Source organism: Sebastes fasciatus, chromosome 4 (genome assembly GCF_043250625.1).
Source record: "Sebastes fasciatus isolate fSebFas1 chromosome 4, fSebFas1.pri, whole genome shotgun sequence".
Classification (NCBI taxonomy): Eukaryota; Metazoa; Chordata; class Actinopteri; order Perciformes; family Sebastidae; genus Sebastes; species Sebastes fasciatus.
The window spans coordinates 9282712-9300650 of record NC_133798.1 but is presented as its reverse complement, the minus strand read 5'-3'; the positions used below and the strand labels follow the sequence as shown (position 1 = coordinate 9300650).

The window sequence follows — 17939 nt, the reverse complement described above, 5'->3', positions numbered from 1 at the left end:
AGCAAAATGTGCAGGTATTTTAAGTGTTACCGTTCAAGATGAGAAAAGAGAGATGTAAATAGAGATACAAGTAGATATGTCTAGAAATGCAAACATATTTGGCTTGGACCTGCATATAGACCGTATATAAGAAGTAGCCTTTGTCGCCGTAACGTGACCCATTGGTTTGTGGACTGCTGTTTTGAAGCCTTGAGTTCAGCATTTTTGATGCCGCAATCTTGGTTTTTGGCTGTTGCCATTTTGTTTTTTTGCAACCAGAAGTGACACGAGAGGTGGAGCTACAACTGAACATTGAATAAGAAATTTTTAGGAGACCAAAATGTTACAATAAACTTTCATGAACTGAAAACACACTGTGAAAGGGTTAAAGTTGTAAGACAAAAACACGCACAACTCCCAGACCGGACAAAGCTGTGGTAGTGACCTGTCAATCACAAGGTAGCCAAGCCCTAAAGCATACCCTACTTTATGGTCTATTTGACTCTAAATGGGACCATAATTTATATGTCATGCTGTATTGAAGAAGACGTGAAACTAGCGATTGATGAACTCATGTTAACAATGTTTACTGAGGTAATAAATCAATTGAGAAGTAGGCTCCTTTTCCCATAGACTTCTATACAATTAGAGTTATTTTTGCAACAAGAGTTGCCGCACCCTGCTGGCTATTAGAAAGAATGCAAGTTTAAGGCACTTCAGCATTGGCTTCACTTCTCAGACCCGGAGGTTGCCCACTGGACCCGCATTCCAATTCTTCTGTCAATTGCTTAGAAAATGATTTTGAGTTAGGATCAGATCAACAATCTGTAAACTCTTATCTGAACCATTAAGGCAATGAAACGCAGCCAGTTCTGTAATAGTAAAAATAGGATAAACTCTACTTCCCTTCTCAGAAGTTGAGTGCTTGGCAGCAGGAATTGCTGCTCCTGGTAACACACTTATTCTGGCATCTTCTCATTAAAGCTGGCTTGGCACAAGTGACAGACCGCCATGTAAATTAGTAGCAGCCAGCCACCACCCTGCAGAAACCCTTTGATTCTCCTCCTCCATCTGTGCGACGGGGAAGCAGATCTGTCGTCTGAGGCTTGTTTATGTGGAGACAAAAGAGGACCTTGTGCTGGACAAGGACTCCGTTAGATTTATAACACCAAGGAGGTACTATATGTGATGTCACTTAATGTCTTTATAAATGATAGTATGACAGCTACTCTGTCTCCATAGGTAACCTGGTTTGCATGGAAACCGAAACACAGAGTTGACAAGTCAAACCGAGATTAGACTTTTGCCTCTGCCCTTGTTGGAGGATGGTGAGAATTGCTGCCATGGCAACTAGCCTGTTACCTATTTGAAGATGCAACATTTACTTAACTTGTGAGTGGACGGAGCCCGAAGGCATCTGCCTCTATCTCAATAAATCCAAAACTGCACAGCGAGTGCGAGAAATGAGAAATACTCTCGTAAAGGTCGGGTGTCGGCAGCGGTGTAGATGAGAAAGAACGACTTGTGCGAAATGCCACCCAGCGTCTTTTGATTCCAAAAACGTCCTCTCCGCTTACCTAAAACATGAACAGCATCTTCCCTTAGTGTGTAAGTCTATCAGTAAGACAGAGCTCGCCAAAAACATCAGACCAGATCCATCTTCGGTTTCAAAGAGAATCTACTTTCTGAGGTTTACCTGAGTTCAGTGTGTTATGTGCATATGAGTGTGTGTGTGGCCACCGTTATGGAGGTACTACAGCATTAAAGGCATCACTTCACCCCCTAGCCCTCCAGCTCTGCCACATCACAGCAATAGATGAATGAGTTTACGGCAAGCCAGCAAAGGAGGCTGAAGGAATGTATCACTCTGACACAAATATCTTCCTCTTCAACAAAAAAAAACAATGTCCGAAAATAGTGAATCATCCCAACTAAAATAGTTTGGCTCCAGGGATGCCAAGGTCCGTTGGTCTGCTGGTCAAACACTTTGGTCCTAAGCAAAATAACTATTGGACGGATTGCCATGACATTTTGTACAATTGTGTACAATCATGGCCTGCAGTATACAAAATTGCATAGCAGTCCATCCCATAGTTGTTGAGATATTTCAGTGTGGAACACAGTGGTGGACAGACCAACATCGCCGTCCCTGGAGCCACATATGGCTAAAAACTGACTCCATGAGCTTTTTAACAATGCACTTAAAAACAGCACCATGAGACCGACGCCTGCAGCAAAGTCTGAGATACTTTCTTGTCCTTTAATAACAGAAACAAAAAGCAGTCCTCGTGGCTTTGGGCTGGCATGCCACTCGGTTAATCTCCACGGAGTCAGACACTATAGACCCTTTTCACAGCAGATATTTTGACTTGCCAAAACAGGAGATTCACAGGTGGAATTATTAACATTAATGATGGCTGCTTAGGTGAGCCAGTTCCAGGGCTCTGCTATTGTGCATGCTCACTCACTGACATGGCTTGCAAGGACACTTAACGCTTCAGTAGGCAGAATGTTTTTGGCATCATTGGGCAAAAATTCCATAATAACCTTTCAGCATATTGTAATTCAAGTGTTCTGAGAGAAAACTACACGTCTGCACCTCCTCATGGCTCTGTTTTCAGGCTTTAAAAAATCCAAATTCCAACCAATCAGATGAGCAACCAGATTGGTTGTCTGTGAAATCTCGCAGATGCCATTATGAGCGCCGAAGGACACAGAGGAACGTGATTTTTTCAGATCACCTGTCTCATGCACTACTGTCAGGATATAGTGACAATTTTATAAAAATAAATTTTTTTAATCATATTTGCTCCATTTCTACCCACTGCTGCTTTAATGGAATGGAGCCATCGTAAGTGTGATTATTTACACCTGTGTTTTTCCTGCTTTGACAAGCCAAAATGTCTGTTGTGAAAAGGGTCCATGAAGTGAACGTTCAATGTTCAGTGAACGTTTCTACCTCATGACATCACCGCCTCCCCGAAACGTTGTCACCTGCCAACATGCCTGCCTGACCCAAAACCCCCTCCGGCAAAATATGTGCTCATATTTCAGTGTGAGAGTTCCAGGTAAAAAACAACAAAACAAAAGGCTCACACCTGTCTGTGCGTGTGTCCCCACCCTACTAGCAGCGAGTGTGTGACACAGTTTGAAATTGCGGCTTTGTCTGCTCGCCTCGTGGCCCCACAGGCACCACATTCATATCAAAAGGAATGTCTGAGAGGACTTTTTACAAATTCTGCTTCTTCTTAATAAATGGGTTGGCATATTAAAGACCGTCTGGGCAGCTTCTACATAGCTACAGCAATGTCAGAAAGCATGAAGATGGATAGAGGAAATCTGAGTGAGTTGAAGTAAACAGTAATATCCAGAATGTCTTCAGTCTTCAGTTGGCCGTACATCAGCTTACAACAGTTACATTATAGTTATAGTACAAATGGATAGAATTGATGTGAGTGCAGTGATCTGTCTGAGCCTTCATACGAAGGTTATTTATCATATGAAAGGCTCTGCCCGTTAGAGTGTAACATTGCAACATTGTCGTAGATCGGCAGATAAAAAGAACAAGTCAACATGAGAGCATGCAAGCGTGTTCTAGCTTTTACTGAAGTGTTACTGAAATCAAAGATCTAACAAGAAGTGAGAGAAGCCCACACCCAGGAGAGGCAATCCAAGAGGAATCAAACTGTAGAAAGTAGAATGTTCAAGTTAAAAATGTCAGTGAATGAACTCACCCTGGAGTTTGAGACAGACAGGAAAACAATCTCATCCTCAGTGAGGAGCCACGCTGTGTGTGTGAGTCCCAGAAGAGCACTAAGTTTAGGTCCCAAGCAATCTTCCCAGGCGAGTGACTCAGCTCAGCAAGAAACTCACGGAGCAGCATGAGACTCCTCCTTCACTCTCGCTCACACACACACCCTTTTTAAGTGGCTTCTTTAAAAAAAAAAAAAGTACAGAGCCACACAACATGAGGCACACACACACAAAGCCAACCTGGCCACACACAACTCTGAACGGACAACATCTGCACATTTACCTTTAAAAACTTTACCTTTAAAAGTTACAAATCTACAAACAGCCCCACTGAGAGTCCAGCTGCATGACATTTGGAGTTTATGATAAATTTAACTCGGCAGTACATTTACAGCTATTGCATATACAACATGACTAAGATACTCTCCAGCTTCCTCTCTCACTTGTTGTTTTAATCTGATCATAAAGAAGCAAACAAGAAGAAGAACGTTGGTGTGAACCACTAGAAGAGGACAGATCTGCTTGTATAACAGCCAGCACCACTTCTCGTTCTGTGTGATTAGTCTGATCAATGATTAACAAGCGCCACAGTGAAGCAGCCTTGAGCGCCACACACCGCTTCTCTCATCTGCCTGCTGAAATCGAACTGAAGCCCAAAGCCTCTAATCTATTATCTTAAACTCTCCGTCCTATCAACTTCTTCTCCTCCTCCTCCTCCGGCGCATTTCCTGTGCAAATATTTAAGACACACAAACAAGACAACCGAGAAAAACCAGTCGACAAACTGAGCGACGACACAAACAAGCAAAAAGTATCATGTGATAAAATCCAATGACAACACGAGTTTAAATCTACATCAACACATACGAAAATGAAACAAAGATCCAAGTAACAGGTTAGTTATTACATGAACGAGATGTACCTTTTGCAGAAGTCAGTAAAGGGAACTGTGACTTTAGATTCTCCATGTTCTCTATCTATGCTGTGAGCAGAACTGCTCCGGTGACCGTCAAGCTCAGAGTCGCTTGCTCTTTTGAATAATTGCTGTAATGCAGTCAGTGTTGTATAGCAACGTTGAGCCATCACACAGTTACAAAAAACCCCGAACCAAACCAGCACAGGAAGCCTTAATTTAACGCCCAAACAGAAAGAGGACAAGAACTATTTATGTTTGTGAAAGCTATGTGTGTGTGTGCTATATAATATTTATATTGTCAAACACATACTCACTGATGTGCGTTATGTGTCCCCAGAGCAGGATTAGAATGAATGACAGGCATTCCAGTAAACCAGTTTGACCAGTAGAAATTCCATTCACTAAATTCCATTGCTTTATATTACCTGTACTTACAGCAGCGGACTTGTTCAGGCACATTTCAAGTGAATGAAGCATGCATGTATGTTTTAAACACTATAAAGATGAATCTATCCCAGGGTGAAAACACCCTGAATGATTGTGCAATACGTGACTAAAACTGCACTCTCATGCTCACATCTCAGTGGTGCAACCATCGGTCGCTGCCAATAAATACTTGACGCAGCCGAGTCCTGCAGCCTTTATTGTTGGCAGGGTCTCACTGGAGTCTCATACAGGCAGGATTGACTGGTGTCATCACCAGAGATGCTGCCATCTGACCTCTGACCTCAAACATTGGCTGCACTCAAACACTTCCTTTCACTGTCTATTATACAGGACATCCAGGAAAAATGTGTTGACAGGCATCCGACTTGGCGACTTACTTGCTAGATTTTAGCGACTTTTGGAGCTAGTGCTGTTAGCTACTTTCATTGGAAAAGAGTTGGCAATACCAAGTTTTGTTTTTCGGTTGGATCATTTTTCAAATCTAATGTACTCTTGCTAGTTTCTCAGCATTACTGACCCTACCTTTAAGAAAACATGGTTTGTCATTTTACATTAAGTTTAACAAATGAGGTTACAGACAGTACTGTCGAAAGCTGAGAAAAAAACAGATTACCTAATGGGTAACTTTGGTATTTTTCAACCTGGACTCTATCTGCCTATGTTTTTGTGTCTAACTGACAAATAGCGACAACAATTTTTAAATTGGTCCAGTATTGAGGGAGAGCACTGCAGACGGCAGCTGCTCACAGGTTGCAATGTAATCCTATTGGGGCAAGCTGGCACCGTCATTTAGGTCTACTAAAAGTGCTTGTTTTTGCCATGCTCATTTCGCGGCTGCCGGTTACAGCGGTATCCCTCAATACTGAACCAAATTTTAGAATTGTTGACACAAAAACATGGGGAAATTACCCTTTCAGTGCATGTTCAAGTGAATTTCTAACCATTTCTGGTGCCCTACATCACTCAATGAGATTAGAGCATGTGTAGTTACAGTACATGTCTGGCCCCCTGAAGCATTTATTCATTGTGTCCATCATGCTGGCAGTGTGTTTGTGTGTGTGTGACAGACAGGGTGACAGATAACCATTACTACTAGGCATGGGGGATTAGCTGTTTCTGTTCAACTACCCAGACTTTCTTCAGATTAACCCTGCCTCATCCTCTAATCCAAGGGCCAGCGTGAGATTAGAACCCCAGTCTGCTCTGAACCAGGAGGCAATGGGAGGGGGACAAAGTGGTCGGGGGGGTTGCGATGAAAAGGAGGATAGAGTGTGGGGAGGTGAAAGAAATGGAGGAAAGGGAAGCGGAGTCTGGGAATTGGAGAGAGAACTGGACACAGTGGTATTATTTCACAAGGATGAGCTAAAGGCAGAAAAAAAGATTTGACAGTGCTGAAGAAAAATAGGCTGAAACAGACAGGAAGGAAGGAAGAGTGAGGGCATGATGAAAATAGACAAGCACAGAGTAAACGGACAGATTGAAGAGGGGTGAAAGGATAGAGAGATACTGACAGGAGAGAATGAGACGGTACACACAAAGAGAGAAAAAAGTGAAAAATAGGAAGACACTGGGGGCTGGAGAAACGCATCCATTCATCATATAGATGCAGACTGTGAGCTACACACATGTGCACGCATGCACGCACACACACACAGTTTGATGTAAAAATAGAGCAGAGACCAGCAGCTTTTCTTCACACCCCTGCTGCAGGGAGGAGGGTTCATACTGCCCTTCACAGCATCCTCCTGCATCGCCTCAACCTTTTCTTACAGTTCACTTCACTGCAGCCGACTTGCGTAAAAATGGAGAAGATCTCGCCACATTTGCTCAAGTTTAGAAAGGACTGCAAGGCTTGAAACTCTCGCCGGGATACTGGAGTCAAATGCAAACACTTGCAGCCCCCCTGGTGCGAATCAGAAGACTGACAAGTGACAAAGCTCTAGATCTTAATTCGGGCTTGTGGCAGCGCTGTACCTCTCACACATCACAAAGACGAGGATCAAGAAGAGGTTAAAATAAAGGACTGCGTCAACATAAGCGCAAATACAGACAGACAGGAAACCACAGCAAATGAACAACCCCGTCACCCTGAGACGTGAATAGCCATACGCCTATCAACTGAACACCCAGAGGTGCTTTCTGTCCCCCTGCATTTAAAAGAACAAAGCAGATGAAAGTGATGCTGCCTACCTCTGGAGTGTTCGATTTTCACCGCCACACAGGCCTCATCAGCGTTCTTGGACTGGAAACAGTCAGCTTTGCCTTTCTTCTCTGCAACAACAAAACACATAATTCACTATAAAAAGAAGAAGTACGAGCAGATATTTTTAATACTCGACCAGCGTCTGAGGAAGCTGTTTCTACCTAATGCTTTATTCAAGAGGAGCACCAACTCAGTTGTACAGAGAGAGGAGATGAAAATGAGAATGGAGGAATAAGAGCCATACCATTTCTTATTTCCAATAGCTGGACATGCATGAAGCCGGAGAGGGGCTGCCAGGAGTTTTGAAGCGCTCCGCCGGTAGCTGCGTTTATCAAGATCAGGAGTAGACTAGTGTTTGTTTAGAGAATGAAAAGGAATGCACCGCCTCTTGGAGATAGAGACCCTAATTAGTCTGTCTGTGATATGTAGGGCACAGTCTGCAGGGAGAGCCAACGCTCTTTCAACACAGCCGTTTAATATGCACATAAAAGATTAAAGAGAAAATAGCAACGCTCGTAAAAACAATGATGGGCTCACATAGTACAGTACAGTATTAGTAAACCCCCCAAACACACATACATTTATAAGTCAGACACAATTAAAATGAGACACACACACTCTCCCGTGCGCTGTCTGATCTAATATGAAGCATCAAAGCTGCAGGAAGATGATCAATGCAGCAACATGTGCAAATGACACACAGCCCAATAAGACAGCATTACAATCATACTACAAATTAAAGTTGAGCTGACTTCATTCAACTGTTCTTTAACTCAATGTGCCGCTAATGACATCACATTGATGATGATAGTGATGATATATCAGCCTATCATACTTGCCAACCCTCCCGATTTTCCCAGGAGACTCCCATTTTTCATTGCCCTCTTCCGGGTAATAACAATTCTCCCGATTTTCACACCTTTTTTTTCCCTTTTCATTATCTCAACCTGTTTCTGGCACTGTACAGCATGTATAAACCCTACTGTTTCCACCCAAACGACAAAACAGCTACACCAAATGTTGTTTCCCGGCAAAAGAGAGATGTTTGCGACTATGGTTTAAGACACATCACAGCGTGCAGCACCCAAAGTTGGGGTTTTGCTCGACGCAGAGAAAAGCCATCGTGGCGCGGCGCAGGCCATTGGAAATTATGTGTTTCAGAGTGCAGTGGTGCCGTTGTTGCATTGTGTCTGAAAGGGCCTTTAGTGAGTGAGAGAAGGAGAGGGAAATGGAGAGTACTGAGAGAAAGCAATACTCAAGCAGGGGCAAAAAAAGAATGAAGGAATAAAAAAACTGCTGAATATTAGTTTATGCCAGAGGGGCGAATTATTCAGTTTTCTTGAGAATTAGGTAGGCCTCTTTAACATAAAATTGCTGTTGCAGCATACTTATTATTTTTGCTGTTTTCATTCTTTAAAAGTCACCAGAATGCAGGAAACAGAGTCTCTGAAATTTGTGTGAGTTTGTGCAAGGTGAGCCTCTCTCCTCATTGCATATGCATCGGGCAAATATTAGGAGAAGAAGTGTTAACAGAGGACTATTATGCATTCCACTGGATTCACTGAGGTCACGCTACCTGTGAAAATGCGGCGTAAACACGGCGCAGATGGGATTTACAAGAGTCACAATGAAGGTTATAGTGACGGAAATAGACTTGCATTAAATATAGGCCTCTATACTACAAAAACTTGATTATTAGAAACAAAGATTACTCATTTATTTATTTTTTAATTCCTTCCTTAATATTAACACCTAGTTATTTTATTATTAGAAATATTTCAAAAACAAATTTGTTCTGTTTATCTATCAAGTCGAGCTCTTTATTTCACCTTGTTTTCTTAGTTTTTTCTTGGGTATTTTTCCCCTGTTCTCATCATTGTTGTACCACCTGTAAAGTCACTGCTGTTTTGTTTTTAAACCAATAAAAAAGAAACAAAAATTAGGCTATTATTAATGAACACAATATATGATTACTTTATGCTAAATAATAAAGTATGATTTGTATTCATCAAACATTAATTTAAACTTAACCATCAATGAACTGTAAAATCACTACAGGCATTAACTTTTCTTTGTGTTGTTAAGACATTTAAGTCTATCTACACACATATTGTCATTGAATTCATCTTTTAGTAGACTGTCCACGCGTCACTCGTCATTGTTTCCCTTAATACATCAAACTATCATTCACAGAATGATAGATATACAGTAGTATTTAGCACAGTGTCAGTTAGGATAAATCACCACAGCAGTGCTGAACTGAGACCGACATAATGGAGTGTGGATAATGCCACGTAAAGGAAAAGTGGACAAACTCAGTGTGGGGTCTTGCAAACAGTCGAGAGGAGGTACAGATTACTTTTGTATGTGTGTGTGTGTGTGTGTGTGAAGGCGGGTATAATATCCTGGCTCAGGGATTAAAGGAGGGCTTTCTCCACCCACCATCTGGGCTCCTCATGACAGGCCTGCCTGCTGTTACACACACACACACACACACACACACACACACACACACACACACACACACACACACACACACACACACACGTAAACTTACTTTACAGCCCATAAATTGAACCTCAATCTGTTATATAAGTTCCCTATTCAGAATATAATGTAACACGCGTAAGCAGCTTATCAAAAGCGTTATGGACATATCAGACACTTCTCAATAGAGACAACCCACTGACTCAACTGTGACCCCCCTCCAGCAGACTCGTGCCCATGTGACCAGAGTCATCACAAACCTATTGTTTCCTGAAGTGGGGGATGTGTTACTATGTCAGCACTAAAAACACAAAGAAGAAAGAAGAAAAAGAAAGCCACACACTCGGCCAGAACGCAAGTGATAACATGCATGAAGGATATAAAGGTGGAATGAGATGTTCCTGTGTGTGTGTGTGTGTGTGTGTGTGTGTGTGTGTGTGTGGGGGGGGGGGGGGGTAAACCTACTTCAGTGATGATATATGATGGGGAGAGTTTACCGGTCCAGCTACTGGCCTGACCCTAAACTTCCTCTTCCTGTCTGTCAACTTCCTGTTTTTCATATTCTATAATCTTGAGCTCTCAACTCATACCAACACTTTGACTGAAACACAGAAGAGAAACTGCTAGAATCACATGCACATATCAACACGCACAGTGGACGTAGGTCTTGCAAGATTGTGGATGTTCCCTGAAAGACCGTTCACGATAAGGTCTGAATACTGATAATGAAACTCAGAGCTGCAGCCATTCTTGACCCTTTAAAACCATTTGTGCCCGCAACAGACATTCTTAATTGGTGGAAGTGTTCTCTGGGCTTTGCTACGCACAAATGTGAAGACATTTTCAAAATTGGTCAAACCGTTTGGCTATAAAGTGAGTTTTTCTTATCATACTATATCTAGTATTTAGGCACACGGGACTTAAATTTTTGCAATACACTCCATTATATTTTAGGAAAACACAGTAGTACCATGTGCCCAAAGACTAGATATAGTATGATAAAAAAATTATCCACTTGTGATCTGATCACTCAGGATGCATGTTAATGCCAGGTCTGAACAGGGCCTATCAACTCATAACAAGTTGAATACCAAAATATGCACATATATGCAGTGTAAAAACAAAATCAAATGGGTAAACATGTTATCTAACAATGGCAAAATTGTACTGTTAGATATTTGCCTAAAGTATGTCCGTACTAAATTTCAAGACTTTTGACCAATCAGAACAAATGTTGCGGCATTTTTCCTTATCATACTAAATATAGTTTTTGGATACAATAGACTTTGTTATCACAGTAATGGTAGAAAAAGGAGTCTTAAGTGAAATGATTGATCCTGTAAGAGAGCTGAGAAAGCTGCATGGATTTTCTTCACTGATGTCTGTGTTTTTATCAGCTTACTGTCAGTTAGAGTGAACGCAAACTGCACAAGTGAATATAAAAGGTATTGACACATTTCTGAACACAACCTGCCAACTAAGAAAAAATAATCTTATATATGCCACCCTACTGTATGTCTTTGGGCTTCCTCCACTTCGCACCCTGTTTTAAACACGCATCAAAACAGGTGGCAAATCCTCCAATGATGGGAAAATAAAAATCTAATTTAAAAGTTAAATTCACATCAATCCAATCAGCTTTTGCTTCACCTGAAACAACCTGCGTGTTACATAAGAAAATGGTGGCCAGCATTCTGATACCATTATAAGTTGGTGGTTTGTGTTGTTAAAGCTGTAAACATACGGGCTGATGAAACGCACATTGGCGAATTCTCCTTAACAGACAAAGGACTGTTAATGAGCTGTGACATTTACGTGGCATTTCCTTATCGAAAGTGTTGTAAACAAAGCTATTATCACACGAGTCGATCTCTCGGCTATTGATAGCAGCCTTGTCTCTGTTTACATTTACCTTCTCTACCTAGCCACAACAAGGCTGACAGACGACTGCGGTGTCGAACATCAAAATGAGTTATGACCCTAGTCTGACCTTCAAGTCAACACACAAAATGACATCGTAGTCTCCCCACTGTCACTCGTGTCTCACATTTGCTCTTCAACAATGCTTTGTAATTCACATCAGAAACGTGTTATGGATTATGGATGCCCTGTATTTAGTAGAACAAGATGCCAGCAAGAGCAGAAATAGAAGATTACTCTACAATGGAAATATTCACCTGCAACAAGCTCCGATAGTAAAAAAAAAACATATTCATACACACATCACACTTCGCCATACCAAAAATATAAGGCTGAAGATATTCTACATTTTTCTTTTTTTTATTGCCAATGTGTGAGCAGACTGTAACCTAACCTAAAAAATGAGAACCTCTATCAGCCTGTAGACTGCTTTAAAGGTGAAGAATCAGGGGCCCGTTTTTCCCTGAAAATCCAACAGATGTGATGTCAAGCGTGCTCGCAAAGTGCCTTTATTTCCAGCTCCTGCGTGCAACCATAGTTGTAGTAACGTTCGGTTAGAAATGGAGTCGCTAACACCAACAAATGTTGTTGTGGGATTGTGTGTGCATGTGGGAAGTGAGTGGTGAAGCACGAGAGAGAGAGTGAGTGTGGCAGCGCGTATGTGAGAAAACGATTAAACAGCGGAGCAGAAGAGAGTTAGTTTAACTTTGAGAATATCAAGTGAATGTACCGTGGAAGATGCATTTTGTGCAGAAATGTGTCTTGTATCCCAGCGGCTGAGTGAAGTGACGAGACTCCAGAGAGAGTAACGCTATCGACTCAGTCCCAGGAGACTACGGTGTCTCCCCTGTTCCTTTTAACCTCGGTTGGGAGGCTGAAGCAGGAAAAGTTAACATTAGTATCAACATCGACCGGGCATTCGATTCATGGAGAGACCTTCGTTTGTTAAGCTAACATTACTGCCAAGCATGTGAAACGCAACGCTGACTGTCGTTGACTTAACGTCCACAGGTGTCACTGTTAACAAGCAATTTCTGATTCTTATATAGAGTTCCTTTAAAGCACATCACACATCAAGCTTCTTCATGGGCACTGTGATGTACTTTAACGTCTTACTCAGTCACACATACACCATCCTGTTCCCGTAAATACTCAATAGTGCATCAAATATGTATTGCCATACCTGTCGTACAGACTTTGTCTGATTCACCATGAGTAATTATCTGCATAGTTTCCCCGCAACAGATAAGCTGCATGCTTGAGGTGTTTTTTTAAGGTGACTGCACTCACACTGTGATCCACTAGTCTGGCAGCACCTGTATGAATCTGTGGGCTTCTGTGTTAAAACCAGCGCTTCCTTCTTTTCTCAGTGGTTCACCCGAATGCTCATAATAATGAAACCAAAACAAACTGAACTGTCGTGATGCCTTTGAGCTGCTTGACTGTTTAAACCAATAAAAAATCCCTACAGTACCTGCGAGCACTCGTCTCCAGAGCGGCTGGGTTTCCCCCGTCCTGTCAACCACGCGATGTTTATCCATCTCAGAATGTCTCTTCAGCTCAGTTTTATCAGCTTCAATAAGGAAATTACATCCATTTCTTCAGCTGCAAGTTTCCCTGTCGCCTAGTTACTCCATGTCTTTCTATTTACCCATCAAACCCGTGGAGTACCTGCCTCGTCACTGTACAAACCGGTTCCCTGGTAACCCGAGTCACCAGGTGTGGGAGAGACTATAGGAGGAAAGGGAGGAGGGTGAAGTCGTTGATTCACTTTTAACCATTTCCATAATAACGTTTTGAAGGTTAGCCAGCACTCAAGGACAAAGTCACCCCAGGGTGGGAGGAGGAGGAGAAGAGAGTGGGAAGAGGAGGGACACCAAAAGAGGGGGGGTGGAAACACTGTAAATCAATGGTGAGGAGAGGAACGGTGGGGGGGAGAGGAGTACGTGGATGGGGAAGTGAGAGAGATGAAAATTAACCAGCTGTAACAGTTAATATTTAACTCCCTGCAGTCCTGACAAGCAGTCTATCAACCCATGATTTAACACATTTTCTACTATGATGAACTGCGTTATCTATTTGCCTATTTCCTGCTACTGTGCGAGTTCATCCTAACTGTATTTTCTCACATGCTAACTGTATTACCCAAATCTAACTGCACAGCCCCCCCCAAAAGCTCAATTTTAACCCAATCAGGCCTGATATGCTGCAGCAGAAATGAATGAAATGCTTAAATAAAAAAAAAACTGAAAAAAGAGGAGAGTCTGCACTTATCATCCTATAATGGTGAAAAACAGATACTGTTTTATATATATAAAAAATACTGCCCATAAGGACACAAGAATGCAAAGTAACCTCAGCTTCATTTGCATCGCTGCCCTTGATCGAGATAACTATTTAAATGTAGCTCATAAATAATGGAAAGGAAAGAACGTATTAATATGCCAAGTCACACCCCTTTAATCATACGGAGGTTCATGGTGATAACGTGTGTGTGTGTGTAATCACATGTCTGAGGTTTTCATGCTTGACACAGAAGAGATTGGCTATTGAATGAGACCAGATGCGTCTGTCTCCCTTCTCTCCTGTCCCCCCATAATGGACAATTACCAAAGAGTTATGGTTTTCTGCCACAAACATAATAGACTGAAAATTAAAAGGCCTTGTACAGCTTTTATGTGGTCAAGGCAACCAGATGAGACCCCCGTCTGCAGCTCATGGAGCGTACAGGGACATATGATGTAGTTTACTCTCCATCTAACATTTTAGTTCTGTGATGAATTCTTGTGTAGAGAATAAATCTTTATAGTATATTTATGGTGATCTAAATATAAGTCCAATATCACTCCTTTTAGCTTTGTTTTGGTCTCCACTACCTGTGTCTGTCTGCTGTTTTTAAAGAGCTTTTTAGCTGAAAACAGCTGCCAGCTGAGGCCGAAAACGATGCTATGAGTTTGGTAAGTGTGATCAAAAATATTACGTTTTCACACTTTAAATGCAAACAATAAGCAGCAGAGCCAGATGATAATTCTCTGTGGCTTCATCGATAAGAGCGACCTCTTTTACATACTAACAGTCATGTGATCCATAACAGTAATATAAAAGTGAAGATTATAGTCACTTTCAAGCAAGAACAATTGAAATGACGCAAAAAAATCAATGTGAATTTGGCGCGTTTCCATCAACTGGTCCGGAGCAAATTAACTGGGCTTGTCGGCTACAGCGTAGTTTGGTCAGAAGTTGGCGCTATAGGCTACGCATGGCTGTAATTTGCCAGTAAACAGAGAAGAAGAAGTAGCGGTTGCAAAGAGGAAACAAAACAAGTTGACTTGGCCATCTAACTATCTACGAGAGAAAAATGGAGCGACGTCTTCAGGGATTTGTTTCAATTGTTTCAAATTTCATGCTGTCCGGAGACGTAAACAAGCATTCGCACATTATGGGAATATTCGGGAAGATGACGACAGCGGAAGCAGCTGATCAGTCATTTGAGTTAAATGTTCGCTACGTCTGAATATATTCAGCAAAAGCGTTTCCATATCCCATTTTTCAAGAAAGGCAAAAACCACCTCAAGCAAGCTTTTTTTTCGTAATTCAGGAAGTTTTATTGGATTTTGACGTTTCCATACAGCATTTCTAATGCGATACTCAAAATGTGCATAAAAATAAGTGAATGGAAACACGTCTCTTGACATATTATCATACTATAGAGGTTATTTTGAAAAAGTCCTTTTTAGCTCATTTTTGGTCTCCACCAACTCCTAATGGGAGAAGGTGGATCTTTAGCTGCTAAATGCTCCACGATGTTCACCAGCTCGTCAATAATTTGTGTGAATGGGTTGAGAATGGGTTTGATCAGTGTTGGGAGTGAAGCTAAACAGTTAATGCTCTGGGTCATAAAAAACAAAACAAGCAGTTAAAGGTGCTCTATACGATATCAAAAGCATTAACATAGCAGCAAACAACTACTTGTTATGTAGAGATATAGAGGAGTAATGTACCTGAGAAGAGAATGAAGTCTTCCTCATGCAGCTAAGATTTCTCCCGAAAGTCTTCCTTTTCAGCTACGAGATAGTCTTCCTCACATTCCACTAACTTAAACATGTGCATCATAAAATTTGTACATCATGTGCAGACGCTGTCCATCTACTTTCTGATTCCCAGCGTGCTCCCTAAACTGGCCCGGCATGTGAAGATAAGCTTTTAGCATGATCTGACCATGCTCTGTGGCCCATGTCTAATGAGGGCAGGCCAAGTGGGCGTGCTGTGATCCTGAACCTGAACAACAGCGGCCCCCCTGTTAAACACTTCCTGTCCAAGTACACTTCAGAGAACACATAAAGACACGAGAACGAGAGAGGGAAAGAAAGATAGATGTTTCCTGGTTGTCACTGCAGTTATAACCATCATGCATAGAAGGATGACCGTAACTGAATATTTAAACATGCTCTGGACATCAAAAGCAAAAGCATAGTTCCATAACTGATCTAGGGAGGTATGAATTTTTACTCCAAAAAAAGTAACAAAGAGAAAAAGATTGATGAAAGTCCAATAATGGAGATCCAGACAGCAGTGTAGAGGTAGTGAACTCTGTGATCACTGGGCACTGAGAAAGGGATCAATTGTTGGAATCAGAGTATACGATAACATCGATAGGCAGCAGTCATTCTCTCCTCCTCCATCTCCTCTCTACCAGCCAGTTGTCCCTTTCTCTGTCACCTTCTTTCTCCTTCTACTCCCTCCATTTCCTCCTCCAACCCCCCCTGTGACCTGCCTTTCTACCTTGGAAAACAGATCACAGCTGCTGGGCAGGAGCTCCCAAATGTGTCAATCAATATCCTGTCCAACCAATCACCACGTCTGACTGGGCCCCAGCAGGCCAGTCTGTTCATAGATGAACAACAGGGCTTATTCACAGCGTGCCCTTTCATGATAAGACTGAACCAAAAGGAAATGTCTCACAGATCAAGCGCAGATATGTGGACGTGACGTATATCCAGCATAAAAGACCATTAAACTCAAAAAAATCTGAATGTGTCTATAAAAAGTAATAAATTACAGTAAACTCAAGCACACCAGCTGCGCTCTCATGTTTGTATTAATTCAGTGAAGTGATGCCCCGAGGGTATTTCTTCTTATAATCGAGTTTCCATTCAATGCAACCCATTTTTAAGCAAAATATTTACAGAAATAACTGGTCAAATTTCCATCAGCTCAGCAAAAGCAAGTGACTTCCTGAACATCAAATATAGCTCCAACTCTAAAAATAACCCCATGAGAGTTTCTCACAATCTGATGCTGTAACAGTAACAAGAGCTTACTCATCTGATGCTGGCTACAACTCATGCTGTCTGATGATGAAAACAAAGAAATGCACTGGCTGATATTCTAATCGAATGTACCGAGTAAGAGGCATAGAGCCACAACAGAGGCCTTGTACACAGGAGGAGTGACAGCACGTGGCATTTGTGAAAGGTCGCAGTGGACAGATATCTTGTCAATAACATTTCAGAAGCTGATTTCTATCCGTTAAACAGTGACTGAATCCTTTGCAGGGGTAATTATGCCACGAGTATTTTACCATTTTTCCTGAAAATACAGTAAAAAACTGAAACTGTGATGTTACAGAACTTTATCCTAATTGACATTTGGCTAAGCCCCTCATCCAAACAGCAATTGTCCAATCATAGCTTAGCAACAGTAGCTAAGCACTGCACAGCTGTCAATCTTTAGCGTTTTGCATATGTTGAAATTATGTACATGGGGCTAGACGCCAAAACGGTATGTTTATCTGCTCTCACACAAGCTGCAAATGTTAGCATGGCCTGCTAACTAGCTTACTACCAACAATAGTAACTTGGCGTTACTGCCAAGGCCAGGGAGCATTTCTTACTTTGTGGGGTTAGAAGTTACGTAAAAAAAAAAAAGCTAAGTTCATGAGAGAACATTCACTGTGTTGTATTATCATATTAGCATACATAGTGTTATGTTCCCACCAGATTCGACTATTATCAACTCATTAAATGGGCGTTATCAGTTGTTATAATCGTCATAGATGTGGGTCAGTAGGGGCCTGCTACACCTACTACGTTGTAAAAGGGAAAACGAAACTTAAAAGCAACATGTTTGAACACGTAAAACTGAATGAAACGTCACATTTTGAACAAAAAAACAACAAAATAACCCGGCTTGTTTAGGTTTAGGCAACAAAACCACTTAGTTAAGCTTAGGGAA

At 41.7% G+C, this 17939-nt stretch overlaps 1 protein-coding gene across 8 annotated transcripts in view; it reads right to left on the bottom strand.

The window, feature by feature from the left end:
* The window catches only part of LOC141765681 (FYVE, RhoGEF and PH domain-containing protein 4-like), a 65189-nt gene that overhangs the window by 21408 nt on the left and 25842 nt on the right, over positions 1–17939 (bottom strand). For 3 of the 8 annotated variants that reach the window (XM_074631842.1, XM_074631845.1, XM_074631849.1), the window contains exon 2: positions 7286–7366. The exons of 2 other annotated variants lie outside the window; for them this stretch is intronic. In XM_074631842.1, coding sequence (XP_074487943.1) covers positions 7286–7366 — 81 coding nt within the window. Of the gene's footprint in view, positions 1–3713; positions 3857–4654; positions 4780–7285; positions 7367–13179; positions 13423–17939 lie in introns of those variants that run through there. 3 more of the 8 variants (XM_074631843.1, XM_074631844.1, XM_074631846.1) reach the window with 3 other exon arrangements.